We start from the raw sequence: 27360 nt of genomic DNA, 5'->3' as shown, positions 1-27360 counted from the left end.
CAAAGCTTTTGACACAACGTCCCCCCTGGTGAGAGACAGCAGGAAAGAAGCGGCAGAGGGTAAGGTAATTCACCAGACATTCACCGGCAGCTGGAGAAACACCTCCCACGTCTAGTCAGGGGAGAAATTGTTGGCGGGAGAAGAATGCACAATTGAGTCTCTGAAACTCTCAGAGAACATGGCAGTCTTCAAATGACTCATTATGGCCTCATGCACAAAACAGCCTAAGGATCTTCCCCCACAGCCCACCCCGCTTCTCCCCGGGTCCCGATCCTCTTTTCAGGCATGTTTTCAGTGTCCTTAGGAGACAGAAGGGCCTATGGCAGTCACAGCCTTTCTCAGACCCTCCGTGTGCTCAGCAGTTGTCTGGGCCTCCGGTTAAAATGCAGATTCCAGGGCAGGAGGTCTGGGGGAGGGGGTGAGATTCTCCCTTCCCAACAAACTCCCAAGGAGGTCGATGCTGCTGTCTGTGATCCCCACTTTGAGGAGCAAGGGAGCAGAGCACGTCTCTTAGGAAAGGCCACGGATGCTTACATGGATGGAGGAGTGGCGGTGGAGCAGAGAAAGTGCCTGCCTTGCCCCCAGGTGCCAACAACAGCAAGGGCCCCTGAGACGTGGGGCTGGCGCTTGGTTCCTGAGCCAGGGTTCAAGTCTCTGCTGGGCTGTTTCTCTTCTTTGAAATAGAAGAGGCCCCAGAAGGAGCAGCAGCTGGGCTGTAGCCTCTTCGCTGGACAGTTTAAAGGACTTTACCCAGAGAACTCAGTTCGTGTCCCATCCGACCTACCGGCTGCCTACTACTCGGCTTTAACACGTGCGTATGTGACATCGGTGCAGGGAAGTGACCCCCACACGACAGATTCTAAACAAGGCCAGACGGTCTTCCTCAAGTCTGGCGCTCCCGAAAGCCACACGGCCGACCCTCCAAATCCACGGCCCAGACCGTATGTTGTTCAATGTCCCGACTTCCCGCTGCCTCGACGACACCAGAGCTAGCTACCTATCTCATGGTTTTACGAACACAAAACAAAACACAACCCAGGTCTGTCCCGGGCTTTCTCAGTCCGCTCCTGTGCTCTGCTCCCTTGAACATACCCACGGAAGGTGAAGATGCTGTGTGTATAGTCTGAGATGGGAACAAACAGAACCGGGTTGCAGCTCAAACTGGCTCATTAAAGAAAACACAACCCGACAACCCTGGAAAAACTGAGGGTCCTGAGCTTGAGGACTTTCTGGTGGCTTATTTTTGTGCTTCTGGAAGGTTGCAGCTGAAAGTGAAATTTGTTTCTCTAGCACCGTGGCAGGAGAAAGCAAACGAACATCTTGTCCTCTGTGGGGAGGCCGCTAGAAGAAGCCGGGTCCATGCACTGCAGGCAGAGGCCATGGGGTTCACCTTCTTCCCCCTCAGGAGCGAATGAGGGAGGCCTCGCTTTGCAGGCTCTGGGGGCCTTTCCTCTTTTAAAAAGCTGGATGGGGGCACCTGGGTGGCTCAGTTGGTTAAACATCCGACTCTTGGTTTCAGCTCAGGTCATGATCTCATGGTCCATGAGTTCGAGCCCCGCGCAGGGCTCTGTGCTGATAGGGCAGAGCTTGCTTGGGATTCTCTCTCCCTCTTTCTGCCCCTCCCCTGCTCACATGCATGTGAGCACGTGCGTGCTCTCTCAAAATAAATAAATTTTAAAAAATGCTCTATGAAGTTGTTGAGTGTTTGAGGTCCTTCTCAGCTCTAACAAGGGACTAAAACCCAAACCTCCCACACTGAGATTATTCCCTGTGGTTGTGTTAATACTGCTGCCTGCATCCCGGGTTAACAGAGCACAGATCTGGGAGGCCAGGAGATGCCCCCTAGGTGTGTGTGTCCCTGGTTCAGTGATGCCCATCACTGAGCTGCTGTTTGCGGGCGAACTCAGCCATTAGGAAACTTCCCCCTGATGCTGTCTCTACTTATCAGCAAAACTGAGGGACCCAGGCTGGTGGGAACTTGGCCCCATAAAAGCGAAAAACCTGAGACAGGAAACATGTGGACTCAGAGGCACGATGGACCAAACGTGTCTCCTGTCTGACTCATGGCCTCACTGAGCATGACCTTGACCATCAGGGCCCATCTACCAAAGAGGTGTGGGGGTTGTGGTAGGGGTGGTGGTCACTTCACACCAGGAGTCGGCCTGGCAGCAAGTCTGTCCCCAGGCTGTGTCTGTGTGTCAGGGAGCACCTCGAGGGACCAGTTACCTCTGTCCCCAGTGACAGTCAAGACCCATTAAATATTGGCCCATTTGAACTGAACTTTTATACCACTCAACACCCCTGTCTCGCCCAAACAAAACTCACGCACACACAAAACTGCAGGTGGAGGAAGCTGACCTTGGCATAACAGCTCACCACGGATGCGCACGATTAACCTTCCCCCGAGCCCGGAAAGCTTTTTCTTCCTCTTCTGAATATGTGTCTGAATGGTCATTTTTTTTTTTTTAAAGCAGCAGAGAGGAGAAAAGCATTTCATTCCCCCACCTCCCTGGAAAGGAAGCATCTTATTTGTTTTTTTAATTAAAATTCTTGTCTTCCTTTTTCAGATTTTATTTTTAAGCAATCTCTACACCCAATGTGGGATTCGAACCCACAACCCTGAGATCAGGATTCACATGCTCCTTGGACGAAACCAGCCAGGCATCCCAAAAGGAGGCATTTTAAACAAAGAGGATGGTGAAGGATTAGAGCTTGCTCATTAGTCAAGCTAACACAGTCTGCACTCAATCCCAGCACTGCATTTACTTCTCGCCTTGCCGTCTGCACCTCAGCTTCCCTATCTGTAAAATGGGAATACAAATCCCTATCATAGAAGAGGATGGAGATAATAATGCATACAAAGCGCTGGGTACAGTGGCTACCACATGATAGATGCTCAATAAACGTTAGTTCTCACTGTGATGTCCGAGTCAGAGCAATGTTGGATTTTACTTGTTTTCCTATTTGTATACACTGCAGGGTGTCTTTCCACAGCAGGTATGTACAGGATTGAGCTGTGGCGGGCCTTCATCTGTCAAGATATCATTCTCTAAAGCCGACCCTGTCCTTCCCTGCCAATTTCTGCACTCATCGATGTAAAAGACGGACTGGAAATGACATTTCAGTCAGAGAAGCATCTCGAAGCAGCACACAGAGGTGTGATGCTCGGCACTGTTTCCATGGCCTCTGGGATGAGACGTGGCAGCCGGCTGACAGTCACCTAGTAGAATTCCCTACTGGAGAGCTCAGAGCAGGAGATGAACAAAGGGGCTGGGGTCCCTGGGGGCTGCAGGGAGTGAGGCTGTCAAGGGAGTGTCATGAATTAAACTGGACCCTAGTGTGGTAGAAGGGGAGCTGTTAGGCTGCCGTGGGCAGGATGCTGACAGAACCTCTGCTGGCCTCCGGGGACCTGAGGCTGCCGGTAAGGCTGAGGTGGGGTAAGCCAATCAGCCTTGAGACTGGTGGCAGTCGCCCCAGGGCAGGAGCAAACCCAGCTTCCCTCCTGCTTCTCCCCGCCTGGTGAACAAGGTGTGCTGCGTTTTGACACAGCCCTCCCTCTCACATGGCTTCAACCACGCCTCCTCTCTCCCACCAGCTGTGGCAACGCAGTGACATCCCCATTCTATAGGAGGGAAGACGGAGGCTGGAAGGGAGGGGCTCACTCACCAGGCACCTGTGGCCAAACTAGTGCACGACTCATGGTTTTTCTCTGTCGAATCTGGTTTAAAAAATGCACAACGGATGCAGGGTTGACATGTGCAATTTCACATACCTGGGTTTCATTCTACTGTCAGAAATGGCCCTTCCCTAACTTGATTGCTTTACTGAAATCCATTTTTTTTTTTGCCTTTATAAAAAGAAGTCCCATTTTTCAGTAACTGAATTGCTCCTAGCTACTTTTTCTCTCCCCCAGCTGGTGAGGTTTTGTAGACCATTTCTCTTCCTACTATTCGATAAGTAAGAGTAGTGAATTGATCAGCTGCCTCACTAACATGATGAGGATAAATGGGGTGGCAGGCTTTAATAAAATGCAGCACTGGCAAAAAATGAAGGCAGGGAGGTCATCACAAATTCTACGTAAGGAGGTCATCACAAATTCTATATCAAGATTGATTGGTTTTCTGAGGCCAAATAGATGGATTAATATCAGAGGGAGAGAACTGATAATGACAATATCTGAGTTGTAAGGACCTTTAAATTCTACCCCCCACCCCCGCATTTATTGCTTGAATCTCTATCAAGTGGTTGGCCAGTGTTTTTATTGAATGCTTCCTGTGGTGGGGAACTCACTACCCCTGTGTCATCTTTGGAAGGCTTTGCTCTGACTTTTAAACGTTCTTATTTATGCTTTGATGAAATCTGAATCGTTGAAGAGTGCATCATTAGAACAGCTCTAATTCCTGCAGCCATACTGAGTGAGGCTAATTCTTATCTACAAAACCTCTCTGGTTATTTTCTTCTGATGCGTCAGTGACCTTCATCAAGTGTAGGGGACATCTATCGAGTTCATGGCTACCCCTCCTCTTTCTCCATAGGAATGCTGTGGTATTTGTCCTGTCTCCCTAATGCAACAATAAAAACTGAAGCCCCAGCCATGCCCACAGCTAAGCACAGTCACGTGACTGAGGTTCTGTCAATCGGATGTACTGGAATGAAACTCTGAGAAGAGGGCACGGTGAAGGAATGGAAGCTTCCACTTCGTGGTGCAAGTGGAGGTGGAGGCATCGCTCTTTGTGGCAGGTTGAATTCCTGAGGCAGGAATGGTGTTGGTGCTTGTGGCAGGAGCAGTCACGGGAATCAAGTTCCTGGTCACTGTGGAGCTGCCATCATGGATTTCTGCTTTCGTAGCATTTGGTGGCAGCAGTGACTTTATCAGGCCTTTCCTGTGTCATGGCTTATAAGTTACTCCTAAAAGCCCTGCCTTTATTTGAGTTTTTTTTTTTTTTAAGTTTCTTTATTTTGAGAGAGAGATCAAGAGATCGTGAGCGGGGGAGGGGCAGAAAGAGAGGGAGAGAGAGAATCCCAGGCAAGCTCCACACTGTTAGCGTGGAGCCTGATCAGGACCCCATCTCACGAACCATGAGATCATGACCTGAGCAGAAATCAAGAGTCAGATGCTTAACCAGCTAAAGCTCTGCCTTTAACATGATTTCTCTAGCCCATCAACAATTGTATGAGTTGTCTAATATCTTTGAATAAATCCCCTTTCTTCTTAAATTAGCCAGAGTTGCTTGCTGCTGGGAACCCTGACTCATACAGGCCCTAAACCGAATATACCACTCCAGGAGGGATCTCTGCAGTGCAGAGAGGAGCACCATCACCTCCTTAATCTAGTGATCATGCTCCTATTAATGTAGTCTATAGCTAAATGAGCTCTTGTAAGCAATGATATCACATAGCTGATTTTCATTAAACTCCCTGGTCAGTTGAAACCCTCACATGTCAGGAGTACAGACAGATTCATCCCCTGGTCTAAGGAATTTCTAGAAAAAAAGACTTTATGTACTTTCTTATTATTTTCTTATTATTTGTTCAACAGAAAACAATGTCTGAACGTCCCCCAACAATATTTAATGTGTGAGGGTGACTCCTTTGAAGTACTGGAAATGCAGTCATTCCCTTGACAAGGAAAGAGTAATTATGGATAAAATCTGCCCCTCTTTCTTCTTGCCACCCACTCATTCCCCACAGCAAACGACAGACAAGTCTCAAGGTCACCCAGCAGCCATTTCGAACCAGATGCTTCACTCAGCCCATTCCACCATCAAGGTAATTTTCGTGAAGGTGGAAGAGACAGCTGTCTTTGATTGTCCCTTCTTGATCCTCCTGTGTGTCCCTGCCACTCTCAGGAGGCCTTTGGGAATGCAGAAAGAAGTCTCGTAAAAGCAGTCTTACAATAAACAAGAGTTTTCTTCTTTGCTTCTCTGGCCAACACAGTAGGGAAAATGAAAACCAAAGCGGGAGAGGTTGGGTGCTTTAAGTCATAGCAGGGAGGCGGGTCCCACATGTATGCTAGGCCATCAGTAAACACCCGTGAAATAAATACATTTGATCTGGACTAAAAGCAGACCAGGAAAAGTGAAGGGGGAGTGTGTGAATAATTCCTTAGGCTTGTGTGAATAATAAACACTCCACCTAGGAAAATATAACTTGAAATGATTTCCCCAGATGTATTCCTTATTTATTTTAAAAGTTTTTTCATGTTTATTTTTGAGAAAGAGAGTGAGAGAGAGCAAGCATGAGCAGGGGAGGGGCAGAGAGAGAGGGAGACAGAATCCGAAGCAGGCTCCAGGCTCCAAGCTGTCAGTCAGTACAGAGCCTGATGGGGGGCTCGAATCCCTGAACTGTGAGATCATGACCTGAGCTGAAGTCGGATGCTCAACCGACTGAGTCACCCAGGTGCCCTCCCCCCAGATGTACTCCTAAAATGTCTCCATGGTCTGGGATGAAAGGCTCATAACAACCCACAAGGTTGAGATTCCAAAGAGGCAGGTGACAAGATGAGAGCCACAGGTGAATTCTGGCAGCAGAAAGGATTGGAGATGAATCTGTGACTTCCATCCTTGACACCTTTGCTATGGGAAGGGTGGTCCCTGGATGGGCATCATGAGCACTGCCTAGATGCTTATTGGGAATGTGGAAGCACAAGCCTGACCCAGCCCTACTTAATCAGAACCTGCATTTCAACCAGATCCCCAATGATGCGCATATAGAGTGAGTCTGAGAAGCACTTCCCTACACCATCCGTGAGATGTTTGGAAAAGTCAGTCAGTGGTAGAAGGACCTCACTGCACAGCTGAAAGACCATTTAGACCAAGTGAGAGCAGTGGTCCTCCATGATCCATCACTGACACCGAAGTGCTGGACTAACAGCACAGAACGGTCGCACCCGGATGCTGCAGGATGAGAAAGTCCTGTCCAGCTCTCAGGAGACGTCACTGTTTTCTGGGAGCTATGGGTGGAGAATCAGCTGCCAGAGCCAAGCTGTCTCACTGCCATACTTCCTGACATGCACATGCATTTCATTAAAAGGAGAGGAGACACTGGGGAATACTACTCAGCAATAAAAAGGAACAGACCCGTGATACACGCACCAGCATCCCTGGACGGATCTCAAGGGCATTGTGCTGAGTGAAGAAAGCCACTTACTCTACAGTTCCATTTATAGGACATTCTCAAATTGACAGAACTATAGAGGTGGAGCTCAGATCTGTGTGGCTGCCAGGGGCTGGGTTGTATGACAGCAGGAAGGGGGTGGGTGTGACTAGGAAGGGGTAGCACAGGAACACCTTTGTGGTGTAGAACAGTGATTGTGGTGGTGGTAAATGGATTTATACATGTGATAGAATGGCATCGAACTGGACACATGCATTGCTGCCAATGTCAAGCTCCTGGTTTTGATATTGTACTAGAGATCCTTAAGATGCAATCATTGACGGGGAGTGGGTGATGCGTACAAGGACTTCTCTGTACTATCTTTGCAACTTCCTGTGAATCCGTCATTATTTAAAAACAAAAAGTGAAAAGAACAAAACAAAAAGGAGATGGTGGTCATGGGGCTATGATTTGGTGAGATGCATCCTCGTAATAAAACATCCTTGGAGCCTTGTCGTAAGGCTTTTACTGGGTTTCTTGCTTTTTTTTTTTTTCCCCCAAAGACATTGTACACTGAGCTCCCTTTTCCTAAGTCCTCCTGGATGCCATCTGGAATGTCTTATCACCCTAAATGGTGTTACCACAAGGTTCTGATCGTGAGCGTAGCAAGAAGAGTGTGACATGTCCAGTCTAGGCTCACAGAACATCAGCTCAGAAAGACTTTCATTTAGAGTTGAAGAGACAGGTGCAGAGTGGAGAAGAGGCCTGTCCAAGGTCACCAAGTAGCCAACGGCAGCAACAGGACCAAGGGCAGTATCCGCTGCCCAGTGCAGAGCCCCTTCATACCACCACCCCCCCCCCCTCCCCTGGCAACTCTTCATCCCAGAGGTTCGAGGTGGCATTAAAATTCAGAACTCATCCGAGGTTAACTCTGAACAGCAACATCCAAAGAACGCATCAACGGCATCAGGGCATCTCTTTTAATTGCCTATTCACGCAGACAGATTGTCTTTTCATATTCGGAGCTAAACTTGGAGGCACGTCCTTTCATAGGGCACTTGTTATCCCACTGCCTCATCAGTAATGGGAACTAATGTGCAACGTGATTGCTGAGTACAAATTCTATTTTTTCCTACCAAGCAGGAAGTTTAAAATCTGCGGGGTTATTTTTAAAGGGGGTGAAAAAATAGGCATCGTACCAGCTTCCCAATGGTCCTGTCCGAAGGCACCTGCTGCTTTATTCAAGGCATTGGCCAGGTTGGGAGGATGAAGTTTCACCAGGGGGGTTTCTGGGTGGAAGGGTAGGAGAGGAGTGTCCACACACTCAAGTGGCAGGAAAGGATGTGGGCTGGCTGCTGGTTTGATGAGGACAGCGACCCCAGATTTTTCTGGAGTTGACATTCGGTATTGGTTTCCTTTGGGGATTTGTGGCTACCTACCTTCTCTTCAAAGAGCCAGGGTCCCCAGCCCTGGACTGAGAGTTGGGCCAGTGGGTCTGTCGCTGCTTGGTCATTTGTGGGACAGCCTTGGACTCATGCCATATGAGTCACAGAAATGTGAGTCTCACGTTTCTGAGTAGATGAGGAGTTTGAGGAGAGCGAATCCCCACAACCCTAATATTTAACAAATATAGTAATAACGTGAAAGTATTTTTAGTACTAACATTTAGTGTTTACATGAAAATATTTTGTGTGAAATATTTATAGTACTTATATGAAAGAAATCGAGTTGAACTTGGCTTCCATTGACTTAAACATTTCTTGATCACTCACTTTGTGTGAGGCACCATGCTAGGAAGTAGGATTGCAATCGAGCTGTTTTGGGGGGAATTTCTCCATATCCCCTGGACGAAGTAGCACAACCCTAGAGATCACACACCTCTGTGGGTTGCTGAAGAATGGCTACAGTAGAAAGTTCTAGAAACAAAGGGCAAAATTGTTAACCTTCCCTTCCTTGTGTGAATCATCAGTTTCTCCTTCCCTCTGCTTAGTTTGAGAAGTTTGGGAATCACTTTCTCTGCTACTAACTGTGTAGGACCTGTGCAAACTGTCTCGCTTAATCTTTCCAATGACCCTTTTTTAAATATTTTAGAGAAAGAAATGTGGGTGGAGCGGTAGAGAGAGAAGGAGAGATAATCCCAAGCAGAATCCATGCTCAGTACTGAGCCCGACATGGGGCTCGAACTCACGAACTGTGAGATCATGACCTGAGCCGAAAGAAAGACTTGGATGCTTAACGCTTAACTGACTGAGTCAGCCAGGTGCCCTGAAACCAATTTTTCAAAAGAGAAGAACAAAAACTAGATGGAGTGACTCATCCAATATCTTGGTTCCAGTCAGGGGCTGTACTGGCTTGGTTATGTGAAAGTTTCCAGACTTGCATTGGAGCCTGAAGCCTCGCAGTGGTGAGCATCTCCCTGACTTGAACCCTCACGCCAAGAAGCCCAGGAAACGGTCTTGGAAAGGGTGTCTGGTATGGCTGGTCGGAAAGGGAGTCAGAAGTGGTGGGAAGCGGATACTTCCGTGCCTGTCCACCTGGGACGCAAGCTAGTGACTGGCAAGGCGAGGGGAGGAGGGAGCGAGCACTGAATTTGAAGAAGACAGGGAACCCAGGGCCGGTGCAATAAAAGTTTTTCTCAAACTGCTGTCTGGGACGCTGACCCGATTATCCATCCTGCTAGCGCACGCTGCCTGAGGTTAGTGAAACACTGCTCAGCCACGGAGCCTTGGTAACACAACCCTGGATGAGACCACGCCCGGCTGGAGTAACACTTTTTGCCTCGGGCTTCACAGGAACAAACAACGTAAGCAGGAGAAACAGAATCCCAGAACTACAGACTCTCAGGGGCGGAGATCTTAGAAGCCCTTCCTCTAACTGGACCCTGAGGTATGCCTACACTGTCTTCCAGCTTCTGCCTCCTATGATGGGTGCTCCCACCTTGTTCCCCCATTTTGGGTGCATGGGTGACATTTAAATACAGTACAGAGAAAACGAATTACACGTGTGCGCATTGGGGGCAGAAGCCAAGTCGAGGCCCTTGTGTTTATTCAAGCGGCTGCTCGACCACCCTCCTTCCAGTTCCTCATTGTAATGGAAGCAGAAGGAGCTTTGCGGCTGGCTCCTGTCTCCCCCCAAGATGCTAAGGGCCTCAGATGCGACAGGCTTCACTGAAGACCAAATGACAACGCTGCCCATCGACAAGCAAAAGACAAACGTGGCAGCATACGCTTTATCTTTGCAAAAGGAATAAATCAAACGGTGTACTCACCCTGAGGCTACACAGGATGCACAAAAATAAATCGACCTTCTGTTCTCCCGGCCTCAGAGTTCTGGCCCCTGGCACACGGATGCTTTGGTTGTTTCTTAAAGAAGAAACGGAACTTGGCTGCTAAGCAGGGCTGGGCATTCTGGGGAGGGGCTCGTGAGGTCAGTTGTCTACCGGGCCTCACTGGCCCAGGTCTCCCCGCCCCAGCTTCCTGTAGTCCTTGTGGACGATCCAGGGGGATTCACCTCTACCCAGACCTGAGCTGGGCTCAGGCCGGGCGAGGAGCCAGAGTGGATCAGGTGAGGGCTTGGTTTGACCTCAGTGATGACAATACCCAAGGGGAGAGCCGCTTGCCCTGCTGTGACCCCCACCCCAGAATGCCACCACCATCCACAAGCATCAGGTCATGCTGGCCCTTGATGGGAGCCAAACCATGTGGGCAGAACTTGTTTTTCTCCATCTTCCCACCCCCACAAAGCTTCATCGTGGCACACAAATGGCAGCCAGAACTCCACTCTCTGCAGGCGAATTAGCTCTCTGCATTAGGCAAAGTGGTGACACCTGTCAGGTCCTCCAAGGGTGGCACCCGGAGGTATATGCAGACCCAGGGGACTTGAGCCTGCACAGCCAACCCCTGGTTCACAGAGTGGACAGGTGGCGGCCCCTACCTTTTACCTTGTATCTCCGTTTTCCTCGACTTTTTCTGCACGGCCACCTTCTCCAATCTTTTAACTGAACGAAGTTCTCAGGCTCCCCCTGTTGGGTAAAGAGCTCACTCGTACCATACACACGATGCACGGCTTGGGAAAATCATTTAATGACAGAGAAAGCACACCAAACTAGAACAGAAGCCTGTCAGGACTGGCCGCTGTACAAATCGAAGCCCAGAGGCCCCAAACTAGCACTAGACATTCACAGGGGGAAGTCAGTCGTGGTGAAGGGAACATCACGCAGCATTTCTGAGGACACAGAGGAGGCAGGAGGCAGCAGAGACTCACGCACGTGCTGTGTGTATCTGTAACTTGGACTCCTCTGCAGGCAGTTTTTTTCCTTTCTTTTTTTCTCCCTTCTTCATTTGATTGTAGGGCCTGCGGTGGTTTGCAAATGACCAAGTTGAAGAGAGGCCTCATGTATCCAAATCACGTGAGAGCCGATGTTGGAGGCAGATGTGGCCCAGGAGCTGCTCCAGGGATCACACCCATGTAACCTGGCCTCAGTCCTGTGAACAGTGGCTCAGGGAGCATGACAGCAGCTCTTTTAGAATCTGGGGTCTGTGCACAACTTCCCAAAGGCATGCTAGGAAATAGGGTTACCAAAGAAACTTTGCCAACCCCAAAGGGCAAAAGTCATTCTCGTTTCTATCTAGGTTTCCAAGGAAAGGACAAGAGAAAAAGGCAGCAACTGAAAAACTATTTGGAATATTGTGGCACTTCACCAATCTCTTTTGCTTATAATATATGGCAGAGAAAACGGAACCCTGTCGATAGGAACTTTCATCAGAGATAACCCTATACTGTACATTCTCAGAATACAGAAAGAATCCTTCCTATCATACATATTTCATCTTTAAAAATAATCTAACATAGTCATATTCTCTGGCTAGTAGCAAACTATTAACATCTTTTGAGAGTACAGAGAAAACTTTGGGATTCATAGTAAATTCTTGGACGTGCGTGCCCCTCCCGCCCCTGATCAGCATCATCTATGAACACATTTCTGCTAAAGCATCCCAGAATCATTGTTAAAGGAAAGGAATATGTTACAGTTTCACCGAATGGATTTTTAGCAAGAAGTGATGAAACGTTTTTACCTTGGCAAAAATGAAGCACAAACATAATGTTTCACTGGCTCGGGCCCATGCAGATGCATGTTTGTTACGTGGGGCTGTTTTGCTGTCACCCCGAAATCACAATTAGCATGCAAGTTGTTTTCAGCTATTGAGTTAGAGATAATTATTGGCAGTGCACCTCTTTTGTGTAACCATGATCACTAAGGCAAGATTATTATTTCACTTTGTATAGAATATCAGCAGTATCTTGTCAGATGCATGTTTATATGGTATAGACCTGCGACTTACTGTTTTTTTTTTTTAAAAAACCAAAACTCAAAACACAGATCCCTAAACACGATTCAATTGAAAATGAACTGTTGCGCTTTTAGAAATAGATTTTTAAACTACAAGGCTGCCCTGTTTTTTTTTTTTTTTTATGAACATTTTAAAAAGTTCCCACCCCTAAAAATTTGCCAAATTATTTCTTCATTATTGGTAACAGTCTCACCAATTTGCTACCACGGTTGACTCTCACTGAGCTGTAGCTACTAAGGTCCTTGATGTGAGCACAACACTCTCTGGGGTCGGAACAGTTCAGTTCTCCAACTGTCCACCTGCAACCCGAATGACCTTTACTCCTCAATTCATCCATTTAACAGTGGTCCCGGCAACGGGCGTTCAAGTGCCCCAGGGGTGCTTTCGGATGGGGTTGGCTTGGCTGTCCCATGTTGACCTTCAAGCCCTGGACCCCACTGCAGATCTGATCTGCAGACCAGTGGAATGTCCTTTGTTTCTCAATAGGAACACACAGGAGCTGGAATTGCTTATTCAAGAAAAGCTCGGGCAGGAGAGGCAGCTCCTTGGCCTAGCCAAAAACAGATGCCAGGTGAACTTTGTATGTGTTTGTGTGAAGCCAGTGCAGCAGCAGAACTGGAAAGTCCCCAGGGGACTGTTCCCTGCGCTGGACGTTTCATACAACAGAACCTTTGGAGGATGACAAGTGGATTGACTGAATCCTGATGGCCAACGTCCTCTGTAAGTCCTGGAGCACATCCTGGCCCGTCCCTTCACCATTTTTGTCATAGAGGAGCTGCTTGAACGCTTCGTTTTCGATGAGGACCATCATGTTTTTGAGAAAGTAGCCTTCGCAATACGCGGAAAGCTCTGTGACTCCAAGAAACTGTGGAGGGCAAGAGGAAGCAGGAGACGGTTATGTTTCTGAAATGCACCTGGCTGCCTGCACAGCTAATAATGGTGAGCACCTATTAAGGCAGATTGACTATAAAAATGGCCCCGATTCTCTAGCCTTTGATATATTCACCCTCATGGGACAAGACTTGGCAACTTCTCTCATGAGAGGGTTGGAGTCCATTTCTTCACTGCTTGGCCTTGTGACTTGCTCAGGCCAACAGAACACGGCAGAAGCCACAGTTGCTGATTCTGAGCTACCTTCAAGTGGCCATGTCTGTGCTTCTGCACTCTTGCTCAGAAACCTGCCTCTGTCATGGGAGCAAAAGCCCTGATGAGCCTGCTTGGAGGGTTAGCGGCTCCATGAAACTGAGAAGAGAGAGTGACAGGGTCCAGCCACGGTCAACAAAGCCAAGCACAGCTGACCAGACAGCTGACGTCAGAAGCAAGGCCCATGGAGACCAGAAGAAACTTCCAGCTGTCCCGTTGACTCATGTGCCGAAGAAGGGTTTACTGTTTTATCCCCTGGGTTCTACGGTTCTTTGTTGTGGCTGTAGACAACGGGGACATGAATGGAGTTGCAGACACAGCTCTATGCTCTTGGAGTGTTATTAACCTGTTTGACTGTCACAGCAACCCTGAGTAGGCACTGACTACCAATTCTCTGTATTTAGAGCAGTGGTTCTCAACCAGGGGTGATTTTTGCCCAGAGGATGTTTGGAAAAGTGTGGAGAGGATCTGATTGTCACGACTGGGTGGTGGCGGTGATGTGTATACTATTGGCATCTAATGGGTGGAAGCCAGGGATGCTAACATGACACGATGCACAGGACAGACTCTGCAGCAGAGAATCCTGTGGCTCAAGCTGGCAGTGCTGAGGCTGAGACACTGATCTAGAGATGGGGTTTCTCACAGACTGAGCCGATAAGGAAGGGATTACGTTGACCTAGCTCACCTTTATAAGCCCAAGCAGAGGGCTTGACAGATGGTAGACACTTGGTAAGTTGTTTGTTGAATGTATGAGTGAGCAGTTAACTCTCGGAGTAATGAACTAACAGTGAACATTTACTGGGGGCTTACAATGTGCCAGGCACCTTAGTAGGCACTTCAAGTACATCATCTCCTTTAATCTTCAACTTCCCTGAAGGAAGGCAGATTACCACCTCCAATTTACAGATGAGGGAACAGACAAGAGTGTAGGTTACAAAAAGCCACACAGCGTGTCAAGGGCAGAACCAGGAACTGAATCCTTAAGGCTGTGTGCTTAACCATTAAGACACTGCCCCCATTCTGATACCATTAATTAGAGGCCAGGTATTCAGCCTCATGTGTGCGTGGTGGAGGAACTCACGTTAGAAGCACAGAAGTAAATGCGGATATGTGGGCTGGCTGTCTTCAGATCGTTTCTAGTTTCCAAAGTCCCTCTATGGCAATGAACTGGAAGCTCAGAAGTTCTGAAGTGCTCCTTGAGATAACATCCCACTGCTTTCTTTAAATGTTGATTTATTTAAATTATCCAAATGCTGAATCATCCTTCTGAACTATCCTGTCCTTTAAACAAGAGATGTGGAACACCTGGGTGGCTCTGTCGGTAAGCTCTTGACTTCAGCTGAAGCTGAAAACACTTTTCTGTGCTTCAGTCACAGACTGAAGTGACTTCAGGTCATGATCTCATGGTTTGTAAGTTTGAGCCCCGCTGAAAGTGCAGAGCCAGGCTGCTTGAGATTCTTTTTCCCTCTCTCTCTTCCCCTTCCACGCGCTCTCTCAAAATAAATAAATAAACATTAAAAAAATAAACCAGAGGGGCACCTGGGTGGCTCAGTCGGTTAAGCGTCCGACTTCAGCTCAGGTCATGATCTCGCGGTCTGTGAGTTCGAGCCCCGCATCGGGCTCTGTGCTGACCGCTCAGAGCCTGGAGCCTGTTTCCGATTCTGTGTCTCCCTCTCTCTCTGACCCTCCCCCGTTCATGGTCTGTCTCAAAAATAAATAAACGTTAAAAAAAAATTAAAAAAAAAACCCAGAGATGCACTTAATTGTTAGATGGGAAATGATAATGAGGCAGTGCTAACAGGGCTATCTATGGTGGAATGAGCTGGAACACCTGGGTTTGAGTTGGGGCTCACCCACCTCCCTCAATATGTGACCAGGGCTGGGCCACTTGGCCTCCAGCTTTAGGTGCATCATTTTCAAAATAAGAATTATGACACCTGCATCCCAGACCATGATTCTGCCGTTTGTCACAATTAGGAGAGGTAGGTTAGGAATGTAGTTAAGGGAGGGGCTTCTGGCTTCTGGGATCCTGCCCTGCCCCCCTCCCCGCCCCAGATTTACCACTAAGCTATTGGCTGTTGGGCAATTTATACAATCTCTCTTTGCCTCCAAACTCCTATCCATAAAATGGGGTTGATGATAATACCTACTCAACAGTCTGTTGTTGCGATTAAAATGAGATAATGCATGGAGTGACAGAACAATGGTCAGTTGGAGTCAGCACTCACTCAATATTAGTTGTCATTATAAATGTAAACTATTTATCGCTCTCCTTCTCACCAACTGGTATCCAGTGACCCTCATGCACAGAGTAGGTGGCCAGGCTGGGAAAAAGGGAACTGACTGTGTCTATGGAACCTAGCCCAGCTAATGGACCAAGGTTGTGGCCATGAACTCACTGACACCATTCATTGAGCCAATGGCAACTGTATGTATAAAAACCACGTGCAACCTTGGGTACGTCATATCACTTTTCTGTGCTTCAGTTTCCCCAGCCACAGAATGAATGGCATGACTCAGAAGGTACGATGCTCTTCAGTGCATTTAGGAAGCAGGTAATTATGCGGTCTCTGAGAAACTTAGAAGATGTGGTGAGGTTTATCAGGCAAGAGGGCTTGTTACCACCCAGGGTTCCCATAGCTGCACAGTACCCTGGAGTTGGGAGAGATCTTAGGATTGCTTTCATTCTTTCAACATGAACCCTGACATTAGAGTCACAGAGTACAAGCCCTCATTGTACAGGTGGGGAAACTGAGGCTCAGAATCGCCTATCTTTGATTCTGTGGACACAGAGAGCACCCCCCTTGACCACACCTGGCCACTTGCTTTGTATATAAATGTCACTCATCACAAGTTAGTGTAAGTGGAGAACAACAAGTACAATAAATACTTACATTTATATTTGGTGATATTTATTCAGTGGTGACTATACACCAGACCCTTGCCTACCTCCACACAAATAATGACTGACAGAACTGGGGTGGGAACTCTCATCTCCTATGCCAACGATTGACAAACTACAGGCCTGTGGGCAAAATCTGGCCCACTACCTGTTTTTGTGAATAAAGTTTTATTAGAACAAAACCACACCCATCATTTATGCATCATGTATGGCTGCTTTTGCATTACTATGGCAACCATATGGCCTGTGTGAAAATATTACCTGGCCCTCCACAGAAAACGTTTGCTGGCCCCTGTCCTAGACTGTAATTTTTGCAAGAGTAGAGCTCATGTCTTACTAATTTTTTATTATATTCTGATGAATACAGTTCCTGGTAAATAGTGGGTGCTCAATAAACACTAATGAATGAGTCCCTAGTTTTGCAAACCTGTGTTCTTTCTAGCACAGTGCATGGTTGGGCTTACTGAATTAGCTTAGATTCAATTTGATGAACCAGCCTCTTCTTTTTCTCAGGTTGAAAGGGCCATCAGAAGCTTCAAGGCCCCCTTTTACGACTGAATAATTTGGGACAGATTTACCAGGAAAAAAAAAAAAAGATGGTTAAGCCATGCATTTATGGGATGGACTTCTCATCTGTATAAAATTCCACAGCTGTCTCAAACAGTTAGATGTAGTATAGAGGTAATGTTGCCAAGGTCTTGTTGACATTTGGGACATTGTTATTAGCATGTAAACTCCTGTGTTTCCTGGGGTTCTGAACCAAGAGTTGGTTTTTCTTTTCCGTTTTTACTAAACTCGCCTCGATGTGCAGTACAATCTGCCAGGAATAGAATCCACATGCATGTGCTCGTTAGTGGTGTTGCAGTATCTGTAACACAGGGGCAAGAGCATACAGAACGGGGAAAGGGCAGGGGCTGGCTGGTTTTGCCTTGTCTTCTATGCAAATGTCACGAAAGGCAGACTTTTGCATTGGAAACACACCAGGATGTGGCCTGGGAGACCGAGGCAGAGTCTCGTGTCTGTAAAAGGCAGAGCTCTGGCTGCAAAGGTACATAAACAGAAGGGGCAGTTCCCTGCCATAGGTATTCAAAGCCCATAGCACTAATGTATTCCCAACCTGGGCTCCTCTTGCATCAGGCTGCATTATTAAATACAATAGCTGCGGAAGCTGCCTGCTGAGGAGCCTGAAGTGGTTAAAATGGATTGCTGACAACATGACAGGCCATGGCAAAGCCACTTGTGGATGCTGGGTTCACAGGACAATTGGAGTGTCTGTGGCCAGGAGAGGGGGAAGGACCACAAGATTCATAATCAGGCTCTCTTCTTGGGTAGAGAGCAGTCTCTGGATGCTTTTCTGCAGAGTACTCAGTTTAAAGATTAAAAAAAAAAATGTGCTGTGTCCTGAGAGACCAGATTTTGGTAAAACCCTCATTTAAACCAAAGCACCGTGTGTGTGTGTGTGTGTGTGTGTGTGTGTGTGTGTGTGTAGTAAGTAGTGTGTAGATTTTGATTTACTGATGACCAATGAGAAGATCTCTTCTGTGTATCAATGATTATTGCAAATATTTCAACCATTTATTAGGCCAGAGAGCAAGGTTAAGAGCCTGTGCTTTGGAGTAAAACAAATCTAGGTTTTCCCATCTGGGTATATACCCCAAACCCCAAAGAACTAAAAGCAGAGACTTGAACAGATATTTGTCCCGTGTTCACAGCAACATTATTCACAGTAGCCAAAGGGTAGAAACCACCTTAAGTGTCCACTGATGGATGACTGGATAGACACGATGTGGTCTCTCCAGACAATGAGATATCATTCAGTCTTAAAAAGAAATGAAATTCCAACACATGCTACAGCATGGATGAACCCTGAGGGCACTGTGCTACCTGAAATAAGCCAGTCACAAAGGGCAAATACTGTACAATTCCATTTATATAAGGTCCCTAGAGTAGTCAAGTTCATAGAGACAGAAAGTTAGGTGGTGGCTCCCAGGGCCTGAGGGGAAGGGAAATGGTTCCCAAAGTTTCAGTTTGGGAAGATAGAAAGTTCTGGAGATAGATGGTGATGATGATTTTACAACAATGTGAATGGGCTTATGCTGCTGAATGGTGCGCTTAGAAATGGTTAAAATGGTAAATTTCATGTTATGTGCATTTTACCACACACACACACACACACACACACACATACATCTCCATAGTAGCTGTGTGACCTTAAGCAAGTTCCTTCCCCTCTCTGTGCCTCAGTTTTCTTATTATGAGACTAATGATAGCATTTACTTAAAAAGGTTGTAGTGAGCATTAAAAAAGAAGGTGTAATACACAAAAATAAATTCAAAATGGATGAAAGACCTAAATGTGAGGCAGGAAACCATCAAAATCCTAGAGGAGAAAACAGGCAACAACCTCTTTAACCTCGGCCGCAGCAACTTCTTACTCAACACATCTCTGGAGGCAAGGGAAATAAAAGCAAAAATGAACTACTGGGACCTCATCAAAATAAAACGCTTCTGCACATCAAGGGAAACAATCAACAAAACTAAAAGGCAACCGAAAGAATGGGAGAAGATATTTGCAAACAACATATCAGATAAAGGGTTAGTATCCAAAATCTATAAAGAACTTACCAAACTCAACACCCGAAAAACAAATAATCCAGTGAAGAAATGGGCAGAAGATATGAATAGACACTTTTCCAAAGAAGACATCCAGATGGCCAACAGACATGAAAAGATGCTCAACACTACTCATCATCAGGAAGATACAAATCAAAACCACACCGGTCAGAGTGGCTAAAATTAACTCAGGAAAGATGTTGCCAAGGATGTGGAGAAAGGGGAACCCTCTTGCACTGTTGATGGGAATGTAAACTGGTGCAACCACTCTGGAAAACAGTGTGGAGTTTCCTCAAAAAATTAAAAATAGATCTACCCTATGACCTAGCAATAGCACTACTAGGAATTTATCCAAAGGACACAGGAGTGCTGATTTGTAGTGGCACATGTACCCCAATGTTTATAGCAACGCTATCAACAATAGCCAAATTATGGAAGGAGCTCAAATGTCCATCAACTGATGAAGGGATAAAGAAGATGTGGTATATATATAAAATGAAATATTACTCAGTGATGAAAAATAATGAAATCTTGCCATTTTCAACAAGGTGGATGGAACTGGAAGTTGTTATGCTAAGTGAAATAATTCAGTCAGAAAAAGACAGATGTCATAGGTTTTCACTCATATGTAGAATTTGAGAAACTTAACAGAAGACCATAGGGGAAGGGAAGGAGGCAAACCATAAAAGATTCTTAAATACAGAGAACAACAAACTGAGGGTTGATGGGGGTGGGGGATTGGGAGGGGCAGGGAAAATGGGTGAGGGGCATTGAGGAGGGTACTTGTTGGGATGAACACTGGGTGTTGTATGTAAGTGATGAATGACAGGAATCTACTCCTGAGGCCAAGACTACACTGTATTTTAGGTAACTTGACAATAAAGTATTTTTAAAAAAAGTAGGTGTGATATGGCTCTTAGCACAGGCGCCTGCACACTAAAAGGGCTCGTTGGATGTTGGCATAAGACAGAAAACATCTCAAATGCAACCTGAGTTTTCAGGATGGGCGATGAGAGTGTAATGCACGTCAGCTGTCACTCTACAAAGCAGCAGGTGTGGGAGATGTCTCTTGAGCTCCACTTACTCAAAAGAAGACTTTTTTGTTCTAAATTCCTGATCTCAACTCATTTCACTGTTTCTTCCTAGCAAATGCTAATCTGCCCATCCTGAGCACATGAAACAAAAATAAAATGGCACCTGGACAAATTATTTGACTTCTCTCGGTCCCGGTATCCCTACATGCGAAATGGATTGGATGAGAGGAGGTCAGTGGTTCCCAAAAATTGGAGTCATGACTGGCCTTAGGACTGAAGTCACAACAGTAGCCTAGGGAGCTTGTTAAAAATACAGATTCCTGGGTTCCACTGCAGAGACCATTGTGGGTGGGGGGCTAAACACATTCAGGACTCTCCCCAGGTGATTCTGATTAGTCCACCTGACCAGGAGAATTCCTTGGGGGTCTCCAGGGCTGGCAACCTGTTCCCAACCTTGGTCACACTGGAAATCACTTGGGAAGCTCTGGAAAACACCTTTCCCCGGGCTCTACCACCAGAGGTGAGTTTAATTGGTCTGTGATAGGTCCCAAGCATAGGGATTTTAAGTGAGTGCCCAGATGATTCTACTGCACAGCCAGCACCAGGAACAGAGTTCTAGAACAGTGATTCTCGCCCTTGAGCATGCATCAGAATCACCTGGACGGCTTGCGAAGCCATAGGCGGTGGGTCTCTCCCCCAGAGTTTTTGATTCAGAGTAGGTCTGGAATGGGGCCCTGGAATATACATTTCTAACACGTTCCCTAAAGATGCTGATGCTTCTGGACTGGAGAACACTCTTCGACAACCACTTGCTACTCAAGGTGTGGCTTAGACTAGCAGCAGAGGCTTCACCTGGGGGCTTGTTAGAAATGCAGAATGCAGGGCCCACCCTGGACCTGCTGAGTCGGGGTCTGCAATATGATTCGTGTTCACGTTAACATTTGAGAAGCACTGTCTCAGAACAACTTTGCTTTGGGAACTTCTGAGTTCCTGCTCTCGTTGTATTTGGGAGGGGTGACATAAAAGGAAAGGCATCTTTTCTAGAGCAGGAGGCTGATGGTGGGAGGAATGCAGGGGTGGCTCAGCCTGGAGCAAGCGGGCCAGCACCAGCTCTCTGCCTTGACTCCGTGTCTGTGAAGGAAAAGCCTGGCCCATTTCAGTACACGGCGCATGCTCAGGGCAGCCAGAGTGGGACTGATTACCTTGGCGTGGTTGTAAATATCCACACAGTTGTCGGTATTGATGCTCTTTGCGCAGATAATCTCACAGTGTCGCTGCAAAGCCTCCAGCTGGAAAAATTTAGCAGCAGACAGAAGCTAAAAACCATAAAAAGAGCCCGTTAGTGGCTAGGAGGTGGAAATAAAGGGATGACAATCATGGGGAAAAATCCTTATCTTCCGCAGAAGTGTCCCAAGGTGAAAGGCTGGGAATATAGGCATTGGTAATGTCACTTTAAAGCCCAAAGGAAACACTAGCCACTAAGATAGAGTGATCGAACTCTGTTGCGGGGGAAGATGGCAGAGGAGAGGGGTTTGAAGTGAACCAGATTCACATCTATTCTAGCAGGGGGTCGAGCAAAAATGCCTGAAGTTGTTACGTCTAGAAATATGGGTGAACACCATTAGTCAGCAAGATGGATTTCGGCGCGGCTCACTCCCTCTGTTCATCCAGGTGTCCACACAAATGTCCCCTCAGAGAAGCCTCCCAGAAAACCCCGCCTCAGGTCATCTCCCTTCATCACTGTCTGCCTTCCTTACCCTGTCTTAGTTTTCCTTAGAGCCCTTCTCTCCCCAGACATGATGTCATGCCTGTCGCCCTCAGTCCATGAGGGCAGAGATCTCTGTCCCTTTGCATTACTGCTGTAGCTTGGCCCTAAGTGTTCAGAGGGATTGCCTTTGGGGAATGGATGGGGGCACGGGGGATGAGGGAGCCTGGGTGAGCTGCTTTTTGTGACCAGCTCTTCTGTATTATTTACATGATTTACGTGTACGTTCATTATTTTGATTTGATTTTATTTTTATTTTAAAAAAATTTTTTTTCAACGTTTATTTATTTTTGGGACAGAGAGAGACAGAGCATGAACGGGCGAGGGGCAGAGAGAGAGGGAGACACAGAATCGGAAACAGGCTCCAGGCTCTGAGCCATCAGCCCAGAGCCCGACGCGGGGCTCGAACTCACAGACCGCGAGATCGTGACCTGGCTGAAGTCGGACGCTTAACCGACTGCGCCACCCAGGCGCCCCCATTTTGATTTTAAAATAAAAATAAATGTTACAGAAGAGCCTGCGTTCTCAGATGGCAGCTTGGTCCTGAGGTAGAGAAGTGTCAAAGGAGTGGTCCAGAGAGGCAAGAGAGTAACTGTGGGTGGGTGGGTGGGGATGACCATGGAAGGGTTCTCAGAGTATGATGGGAAGGATAAGCACCTTATTGAACATAGGGACTCTTACAATCTTAAAAATCCAATGAGATAGATAATTATTCCCATTTCCAGGGAAGGAAACTGAGGCTGAGAGAGGTTAACATGTCCAAGATCACACAGCTCAGAAGGGACAGAGCCTGGATTTAAACCAAGTTTGGTTCCGACTCCATGTTTTAACCCCTGTGTGGGGTCACCTTTTGAATGACTGATAGTGCTCTGACATCTCTAATCAGCCAGGCATCCTGGACTCCACAGACACCTGAATGGATCCTGGCTCCTTTGCTCAGGATTATCGGAGTAATCTTGGCTTCCCGTTCAAAGCTTCCAGTTTTGAATAGGAAAACCAACAAGGGGTCCAGGTTTAGGAAAGAGCAGGGACTCTTGGCTTTGGGCAGAAGGGAGCAGAAACAAGGCCCCTGGATTAGGGAGGGGAGACAGGCTTAACGGTGAGGTAGACAGCAGATGGGGGAGAGCCAAGGAGACTCAGGAAGGGGGGATGGTCATCCTCAACTGGCTGGAATGCTCCTGGCTTCTGTATCAACGGACGCACTGTGATTTGGGGAATGTTTTCCAATGACAGAAGTCACAAGGGTAGCTCCTGATGACGGTATCTGAGCCCTAGTTGTGCCTAGACTTAGTCTCCACCTCCACAGGCAACTTCCTTTACCTGCCCCCCCTGCCCCCCACCCCAAAGCCAATTAAAAGTGGATTTCACAGAGCTGCTATTGCAAGTGCACTGAGCACCCTGGCCTTCCGGAAGGGGCTCTGATCCAAACCCTGCACCCAAGTGAAAACCCAACACAGGTCCCCCCAGCCACCGCCAACACCTGCCAGTGACCTGAGTTTACAGAGGAGCCACCGACCCGATGACACAACAGTTTCCTTACCTCCATTATCTCGTTGTTTTTAATGAGAAGTGACTCTGGGCCACCGTAGTAGAGATACTGCATAACCAGCTGGAAGAAAGGACACAGCGAGCAAAGCATCAGTCAGTGTCAGCACACAGACACCGTCAGCTTACAGTCGGTCCCTCTAGGACACCTGTCCCCAGCGTGGCCATTCCCGCTTGATCACTGCCTTGTAGGAGAAGTTCCACTTAGGATGCTTCTCCCGGCTGGATGTTTTTCCTTATGGCATGCTGAAATTTGTCTCCTTGTGATTCTGCTGGGTTCCAAGTGCATGCCCGGTATCACATTAAACAATTCTGAACAATTCTCTGTTCTCCATCTACAGATGGCAGTCGCGGCTTGTCTTTCCACCTCCCATGCCATCAGGCTGCCCCCAAACAGGCAGTTTAAGGAACCTACCCTAGGGGTCGTTCCCCTGGAAGCATGGCCCAGTTTGACAGGATTCTTACTTAAGTCCCAGGGGATGACTCTGGGCTCCCATGGGACCACCTGCTCCTCATTACAGCTTGACAAGACCCAGGATGAAGCCATTAGGGGTCCACAGTTTCAATGTTTCACTGATGATGTGAACAGTCTGAGCGAGGCTGTTCTTTGTTCATGTATTAAGGAGGGCTGAATGGTGTGCAAAGTCCCAGAGCTTTGCAAATTGGTGTCCCTTTAGAATGAGGCCCCCAGATGTGTAGAACTGGCTGTCACTACCTCCCATGAAGCCATTAATTTTTTCTTTTAATATTTAAAAAAAATTTATTTTTTTAAAATATTTATTTTAGAGAGAAACAGAGCGCGAGCGGGGGAGGAACAGAGAGAGAGAGAGAGAGAGAGAGAGAGAGACAGACAGAATCGGAAACAGGCTCCAGGTTGAGCTGTCAGCACAGAGCCTGATGTGGGGCTTGAACCCACAAACCATGAGATCATGACCTGAGCTGATGTCGGATGCTTAACCGACTGAGCCACCCAGGCGCCCCAAAGCTTTAATTTTAGGTGGTGAACATGCTCTTCTCCACCACTGTCTTCTGCCTTATGACACATGGACTATACCTGCCTCACCCCACGGCAGTTGTGCCGGAAACATCTGTAGATTGGTTACGTCCCATCTTTGGACACTTATAAAATGAGGTGCTGGGGCTGGGCTGTCCTCCACAGTCCCTTCAGGCTCCAGTGGTCTGTGACCAACATACGGCAGTGGTTAAGAGCAAGGACCCTGCACGTGGGCTCCCTCAGCTTCTGAGCAGCCCTGCCGCTTAAGATCTGAGGGACCTGAATTGAGTTAGGTTCTCTGTGCCTCAGTTGCATCATCTGCAAAGTGGGGATAACATTACCTACCTCAAGGGGTTCTGAAGAGGGTTAAGTTATATGCAACAGGCCTAGCAGGGGCCTGGCACATGGCAAGAACTGAATAAATCTTAGTTCTTCAGTGTTCTCTGAGGTGGAAAAATCTTTCTCCAGTAGTGCTCTGCTGTGCACTGCCACGTTTTTATTCAGGCCATTCGAGGCCCTTTGTGACTGATCTCAATCTACCTTTTGCACGAGTGTTTAAAAGTCATCATTTAAAAAATATGTATGTTTACAGCTTTATTGAGGTCTATTTTACATAATGCAAACGCATCAACTTAAAGCATACAGTTCAGTGGTTTTTAGTATATTCACAATGGCGTGCAACCATCACCACTATCTAATTTTAGAACATTTCTAACACGCCCAGGAGAAACTCCGTACGCATTACCAACCAGTCTCATTTCCTCCTGGGCCTGTCCTGACAACCACGATGGATTCGCGCATTCCGGACATTTCCTATCAGTGGAATCACACAACACATGCTCTTTTGTGTCTGGCTGATGACACTTAGCGTAATGTTTTCAAGGTTCATTCTTGCTGTCACTTCTCTCTCCTACGTTCTTTATTGCTGAACAATGTATCATGTTTTGTGTATCCGTTCATCAGCTGAGGGACATTGGATGGGTTCCACTGCTTGGCTGTTATGAATACTGCTGCTATGAATCAATTTACTTTTTCAGATCTCCTCTGTCACTCAAGCCTTCTCTCATCCTAATCTGGACAACATCTGCCTTTTATACTCTGATCACTCCCACCCACTTGCCTCTAACAGAACCTACCACTTCTCTTTCAGTCCCACACTTTTGCCCATGCTGTTTCCTCTGCTTGGATGCCCCTCCCTTCTTCTCCACCTGTTGAACTGGGCTCCCTCTTTTGCGATCTCAGTGGTCACATGTGTGGAGCCTTCTCAGATGTCCTAGCTGTAACTCCTGGCTGGGCACACATCATCCACAACTGCAGTGTTACTTCCCACGCGAGCTTGATGGGACCATCTATGTCTTGTCCTTCTCTGCATTCTCGTGCCTGCACTCAGCAAGCGCACTTTAAACAGGAACACGAGCCCTTGCCTCACCTCCTCTTTCGTGTTTGAGTCTCTCACGGACTGACTTTTGGGCTTCTGTGCCCACCTGCCTCGTCACAGGGATGGTGGTGCATTGATGGTGGTGGCTGAGGCTTTGGGAAATGATAACACAGCATCGTTTACCCTCCCCTCCCTCATCCTGATGGGCCACAGGCATCTAACGTATCATGTCAGCGAATGGGGGGATCCTGGCCTTATGTAAATCTACGGGTCCCCCCAGCGCCTCTCTTTTACAATGGCCAAACCGATAATGACAACAATACGAGCCATGACAATAACTACCCCAAATACAGGGCCTCTCCATTTACAAAGTGTGTCTCCATCATATTAGGTCATTCATTTGAGGTTGGGCTGTTGACTTAAAATGCTGCTACTTAGCAGATGCAGATCCTGGGGCTAATGGGATTTAAATTGGGCTGTCCCTTGCCGTAAGACTCTGCCAACACAAGCCTTTTCTGCAAAGGGGGCAAAACGAACCCTTATTAGGCCAAAGGGCCTGTTTATGGAGTCGTTTTCCTTGGCAGCTGTCAACCTGCATGGAGCTGGGATTTAAATGGCATCCACGGCCTCACGGAGGCCCCCACTTCCACGTGTAGCCTCAGCTGCGTCCTGCTCTTGCCCGTGTGTGATGTTAAACAGTCTTGTGGGGAGGAAACTCAAAGCAGTCTCATTTAACTAAAATTCTTCTGTCAGCATGGAAGTGGAGTGAACAGGCCCCTGGGAGCCTCCTTCTGGGTCGGATTCAGCCCTCCTTGGCCTATTTCAAGCCACAAATGAGGCTTTTCTTCTTTTATGGGGAAGGGACAGGCACACAGAGAAGTCCCCAGGGCCTGCTAAATCTTCCTAACTCATTACAGTAACTCCAGGCTAATGTGGCCAGGAAACCTTCCCCAGGCAAAAGCAATTACAGGCCTTGGATTCCTCTGGGGCCACGCTTTCCCACGTAGGTCTCTCGTTCAATGAATCCGCACAGCAAACATTTATTGAATGCCTACTACAAGGTTCTTATTACAGGAACCTCCCCAATTAGTTCCAGGCTTTATGGCAAAAGTGCCCCCTTCACGAGCACTCAGGAGAGGTGGGGAGGCATGCATTTTCCAGCACTTAGTTCATACTCAAACTCAAATGGGCCTACGATTCTTTCTTCAGGGCCGGGTGATTTTTTTTTTTTTTTGGCGGGGGGGAGGGGGGTGGGAGGGCCCAAGTCCTTGCAGTTGGGGGGCAACTAGGAGATCAGGTCTGGAAGTCAGTCAGGCCCGGGTCTGAACCTCAGCTTGGCTGTGATGAGTAGCCGGAGCTGGGGCCACTACCTTCCTCCCTCTGGGTCTGTGTCTTGGCTGTAGGTGGGAGAAGAGCTTCCCGGAGGGGCGGCTGGAAGGACTGAAGGAGATGATGTATGGCAGTGGTTCTCACAGTGGGGTCCCTGGACCAGCAGCATCAGTACCACCTGGGCTCTTGTAAGAAATATAAATTCTAGGACC

General features: G+C 47.5%; 1 protein-coding gene across 6 annotated transcripts in view; it reads right to left on the bottom strand.

Moving 5' to 3' along the window:
* Nucleotides 1-11156: 11156 nt before the first annotated feature.
* ABTB3 (ankyrin repeat and BTB domain containing 3) overlaps nt 11157-27360 on the bottom strand; it is a 316171-nt gene continuing 299967 nt past the window's right edge. For all 6 annotated transcript variants that reach the window (XM_047868093.1, XM_047868094.1, XM_047868097.1 and 3 more), the window contains 3 exons: nt 23443-23511; nt 21340-21453; nt 11157-13311 (listed from right to left, as the gene is read on the bottom strand). In XM_047868093.1, the coding sequence (XP_047724049.1) occupies nt 13102-13311; nt 21340-21453; nt 23443-23511 (393 nt within the window). In that variant the 3' untranslated portion in view covers nt 11157-13101. The remainder of the gene's footprint in view (nt 13312-21339; nt 21454-23442; nt 23512-27360) is intronic.

The sequence above is a fragment of the Prionailurus viverrinus genome, chromosome B4, assembly GCF_022837055.1.
Source record: "Prionailurus viverrinus isolate Anna chromosome B4, UM_Priviv_1.0, whole genome shotgun sequence".
NCBI classification, from domain to species: Eukaryota; Metazoa; Chordata; class Mammalia; order Carnivora; family Felidae; genus Prionailurus; species Prionailurus viverrinus.
Note: the sequence above shows the minus strand (reverse complement) of the source record. Positions and strands in the feature narration are given on the sequence as shown.